Below are 5062 nucleotides of genomic sequence, written 5' to 3'. Positions count from 1 at the left end.
CCTGCCCACCCGCCTGCCTGCCTGCAGGTGTTCCCTGGGAAGGGGCCGGAGGATGCCAGCCTGGAGGAGCCTGCAGGCTGGACCAACGTCACCGCCGAGCGTGGCTCCTACATCGACAACTGGCTGGGCATGGGAGGCACAGGGCCCATCCTGGTGAGCCCCGCACTTCGGCGGCCTGCCAGGCTGGCGCCCAGGCACAGCTGCGGGGCAGCTGCTGCCGATGCGGCTGCCCCGCACCACGCGCGGCTGCGCGGCGGCGGCATTGTGCCGGTCGTGCGCCGTCCTCGTCACCGGCGCCAGCCCCCTGCCCCCTTCCCGCTACAGGCCAAGTGGTCCTGCCTGCCTGGCGAGCTGGTGACGGGCCTCCACGTGTCTTGGAATGCCTCCACGGCGGCGCCCGCCACCGACCTGGCCACCGGCCTGCGCATCTACTGCGAAAACCCCAACACCTGCGGCGGCGGCCCCGTGCCCTCCCCGTCCCCCACCCCCTCCCCCACCCCTGTGCCCTCCCCCGTGGCCAGCCAGCCGCCGCCGGCGGCTGCACCGTCGCCGCCCAACGCGACGCAGGCGGGCTGGTCGCCCTGGGTTGGAGCTGGGAAGGGGCCGGGCAGCTACGGCGGCGTGTGCCCCTGCGGTACCTTCATCGAGGTGTGGGCCAGGACCTGGCAGCATGCATGCTGCAGCTGCCTCAAGCTGCAACACCCGCCTCACCGGGCCGTCTGCTTCACCGCCAGCCCCGCACCTCTCCTGCCCGCCTGCCCGCCCGCAGTACTGGAACATCTGGTCTGATGTGGCGTACGCTGTTGGCAACGAGACGGGCGCGTTCTCAGGCCTCACAGCAGAGTGCTCCGGGGCAGCCAAGATCCCGCTGCAGGCACGCACGCCGCCCAGGCTGGCGCAATCGCTGCGCTGCGCCTGATGCTGCACCTTTCTTTTGTCTGCTGCGCAGGCCGACGCTGGTACACAGCTTACAGCCGGCCTGCTGGTACCGCCTGTACCGCTCACCTCCCCGCCGCCTGCCCCGCCTGCAGGCGTTCCCGGGCACGGGACCGCCCACCAACGCCATGCTCAACCAGGACGGCTTCCTGGAGATGTACGGGCAGTACGGCACCTTTGTCACCAAGTGAGCTCAGGGCCATCCATCCATGTGTGTGTGTGTGTGTGTGTGGCGCACCACGGCGGCCATAGCTGCAGTTCCTGGCTGCTTGGCAGGCAGACATTGCCGTCTCCCGTGTGAGCGACCTGGCCCCCTGCCGCCGCCACCCGCCCTGCCCCACACTGCTCTGCGCCCCCCCTGCCATGTGCAGCCTGAATGGTGTGGGCGGCGCGGGCCCCGAGTCCTTCACGTATGCCTGCCCCGGCGGCCAGACAGTAACAGGGTTTGACGTGAGCCCCACCGCGGCATCACAGCGTGCATGGGCCCGACATGCTGCATGCCCCTTGCTGCAAGGGGCGAGATGCCTGGCCTTCCAAGCCTGCTGTCCCCTGCGCTGCTCTGGCCGACTGTGTGTGTACCCCCTGGGCTCCCTCCCCGCCCACCTCACACCCACCTCACACACACAGGTGGACACCGAGAAGCAGGGGACCCGGGAGTTTGTGTCGGGGCTGCGCTTCTACTGCGGCTCGCCGCCAGAGTGCGGCGCCGCCTCCCCCGCCCCCGCCGCCGCCAAGTCGCCGCCGCCCCCGGCCCGTGCCCCTCCGCCCTCGCCACAGCCCACCCCCTCACCCGCCCCGCTCCCCATCGAGCTCCCAAACGGCACCTGGACGGGTTGGGTGGGCTCCAGCAAGGGCCCGGGCGACTATGGCGGCGTCTGCTCCTGCGGCACATTCATTCGGGTGCGGCACCCTTCCCCGCCGCCACCGCGCGCCTCGCCCGTGCTGCCGCACCGCATGCCACCATGCCTCGCCGCTGGCCTGGTCGGCGCTGGCCACGGCCGCGCCCCGCCCCGCCTGTGGACTGCGCCGCGTGCGCCACAGGCATGCCGCGCCTCGGAGCAAGCCCAGCAGAGGGCCGACCGCGCCGCGCCGCGCCTGCGCCCGCCGCCTGCCTGCAGTCTTGGAACGTCTGGCTGGATTCCACTTTCACCGGGCCCCAGGGCGAGAGCGGCGCCATCACAGGCGTCTCCGCCACATGCTCTGGGGAAGACCAGTTTACTAATGTTGTAGAGGTGGGGATTTATGGCAGCACACGGCCGCCCGCCGCTCGCTGGCCGCCATCCCGCCCACGCGGCGCTGCCGCTTGCCGGTGCCGCCGCCCTGTGAGAGTGTGTGCGCGCTTGCTCCCCACGCCCGCAGGCGCTGCTGGGACCCGGCGCGCCCAGCAACAGCACCACAAACGCCACGGGCTATCCCGCTGTGGGCGGGCTGTACGGGGAGTTCATCAACAGGTGGGGGCGGCTGTAGATAGGAAGCATGCGCAGCGCAGGTAGCACCCGCAGCAGGGCGCGCCGGCGCCGCTGGGCGGTTGGGCCGCTCTGCCGGCAAGCGCATCGCCCACTGACATGTGCCCTATCCCAACACCCAAAGGATGCCTGCCCTGACGCCGCGCGTGCTGCCCCGGTCGCAGGTTTGCCGGCATGGGCGGCACCGGCCCCAAAAACTTCACCGCCACCTGCCCCGGAGGGCTGCCCATCACCGGCTTTGCCGTGAGCGCTCCGCCGCTGCTGCCTGCCCCTCGTTCCAGCCGCCGAGCCCGCAGCCCGCACCCGTGCCCGGCTGTTGCTTCCTCGGGGCCGCCAGCTGCCGGCCCTGCCCGCTGCCCACCTCCCAAACCCGCCCCCTCCCCGCCCGCGCCTCCCCGCCTCCCCCTGGTGCCCCTGCCGCAGCTGGACACCACCCTGGCTAGCACCGGCTTCGAGTACGTGACCGGCATGCAGTTCCTGTGCGGCGACACCCTCGACTGCGGCGGCACCATCCTGACCTTCCCGCCGCCCGCGGCCGCCGCGGCCGCGCCGCCGCCGCCCGCCCCGCTGCCGCCGGGCACCTGGTCGGACTTTATCGGCGAGTCGCCCGACCCGGCGCAGCAGGCGGAGACGCGCGTGCTGGAGGGCGTGTGCCCCTGCGGGCAGGTGGTGAACGTGAGTGGAGGGCCGGGGTGCACGGGCCGGTGCCACGCCACGCTGCCAGCCTGCTGCTGTTGGCCTGCTGCTCGCTGCCGCGGCCGGGGGCCATGCCGGCCTGCCTGCCTGCCTGGCAACCCCGCCCGCCTGACCGCCCCCTGCGCCTCCCGCCCCGCGCCCTGCAGAACTTCAACTTCTGGATCGACTCCTCCTTCAGCCAGGGTGCCGAGACTGGCAGGATGTACGGCATCACCTCAGACTGCTCCAACGGAACCCAAGTGCAGGTGCCTGCGCCAGCTGGCGCCAGCTGGCGCCCGCCCGCCGCGCCCCGCCCGCCCGCGCCACCCAGCCCTGCGTCCCTGCGGCGGCGCCGTGCCATGCGTCACTCCGCCGCCGCCTGCCTGCCTGCCTGTGCTTTCTTCTGCGCCGCACCGCAGGTCTTCCCTGGCGCCGACGTGCCCACGCAGAGCTGGCGGGGCGTGAATGGGTTCAGGGGCATGACGATCCAGTACGGCACATACATCAACAAGTGAGCGTACCGCCTGCGCCACGCCGCGCCGCGCCGCGCCACGCCGCGCCTGCCGCGGGCCAGCAGCGCGAGGCAGAGGGGCCTCTGCGTTCTGTGCGCCCAGCCAACCCGCGGCGCCCGCCTCCCCTGCTCCCGCCCGCCCCACAGCCTGGGCGACCTGGGCGGCTCCGGCCCCCAGTCCACCAGTTACTACTGCGCCGACGGGGAGAAGCTGACCGGGTACAGCGTGAGTGGCGGCAGGAGGCCTGCGCCGCGCCCTGCCCGCGCCACGCCACCTCCCTGCTTGCCGCCGCTGCCGCCCCACCGGGCGCACTCGTGCCCACGCAGCTCTCGGCCCTGACGCTGCGCTGTGGTGGCGGTGCCGTGCAGGTGGCGGTGAGGCCTGATGCTGTCAATGGCACCGACTACGCCACAGGCATCCGCTTCTACTGTGGCGACGCGGCCGCCGCCGTCTGCTGAGCGTGCAACTAGGCGCGGCGGCCGGCATGCCGGCTGCAAGCATTTCGGCTGCAGGGCGTGCAGCGCACGCCTGCTGTCCTGACCACCACACAAATCCACATCTGTTGCACTGCTTTGTGTTCGTACTGCATCATCATCGCACTGTTGATAGCCTGTTTCCAGCTGGTTGCCCCACACCGGCCATATGGCCTGTAACCCCCCGCTATAGCTGTGGAGATGCGAGGCCAGAGCAGCCGGCGGCATATCGTTGTTGACAGTGTGTGGCAGTGCGGCACCTGCCGGGCGCTTCCAGAGATAAAAGATGAAAACAGGAGGAGCGGCAAAAATATGTTGGGGTGAAGGAGCGGTATGTGTATGTGCAGCACAGGCGGGGGGAAGGGTACCAGGGATACCAGGCAGCAATGAGGGTCCCATGTACACACGTGTGTGGGAGGCATGGGGGGTGTAGGCATGTCAAGTGCTTCAAGGGACGCACGTGGTCCCGGCCGAATGGCGGCGCGGCACAGCTCACGTAGCAATAGTTCACCCTGTGACGCGGTACGCCTGCACGCAGCCAGCCCCAGGGCGGCAGCAGGGTTGGGGCGCAGTCAGGCAGGCAAGGACAGGGCGCAGGGAAAGGACACGAGAGGTATCTAACCCCTTTCGCCCCCCTCGCTGTTGCACCGAGCAGAGCGACAGCTGAGGAGGCCCGGTACCCCCCAGTACCGCTCCCAGGCGCTGCCACCCCAGGCGCTACCGCCCCCTCTCACCTGGAAGTCGGAGCTGCCCAGCCAGCGGCAGCTGGCCACCTTGCCCGCATCCCACCGTATGCTGGGGTTGCGGCGGATGAGGTGGCGCAGCAGGCGCTGCGAGTTGCGGTCCACCACCTGAGGGCAGGGCGGGAGGAGGGGAGGAGAGGCAGACAGAGTGTGTGTGTGTGTGGTGTGGTGTGGGGGGAGTGGCACCAACTGGTGCTGCAGGCGGCAAGGCTGAGGCTGCATGCTGGCAGGACGGGGGGGGGGGGGGGGGGGGGGGT

At 71.1% G+C, this 5062-nt stretch overlaps 1 protein-coding gene across 1 annotated transcript in view; it reads right to left on the bottom strand.

Annotated features, from left to right (window-relative positions):
* Positions 1 to 4569: 4569 nt before the first annotated feature.
* CHLNCDRAFT_142753 (hypothetical protein) overlaps positions 4570 to 5062 on the bottom strand; it is a gene marked incomplete at both ends in the record, with an annotated part of 8866 nt that continues 8373 nt past the window's right edge. Inside the window, 2 exons of the mRNA XM_005849409.1 lie at positions 4570 to 4590; positions 4797 to 4913. Coding sequence (XP_005849471.1) covers positions 4570 to 4590; positions 4797 to 4913 — 138 coding nt within the window. The remainder of the gene's footprint in view (positions 4591 to 4796; positions 4914 to 5062) is intronic.

The sequence above is a fragment of the Chlorella variabilis genome (assembly GCF_000147415.1).
Source record: "Chlorella variabilis unplaced genomic scaffold CHLNCscaffold_5, whole genome shotgun sequence".
In the NCBI taxonomy this organism is placed as follows: domain Eukaryota; kingdom Viridiplantae; phylum Chlorophyta; class Trebouxiophyceae; order Chlorellales; family Chlorellaceae; genus Chlorella; species Chlorella variabilis.
Note: the sequence above shows the minus strand (reverse complement) of the source record. Positions and strands in the feature narration are given on the sequence as shown.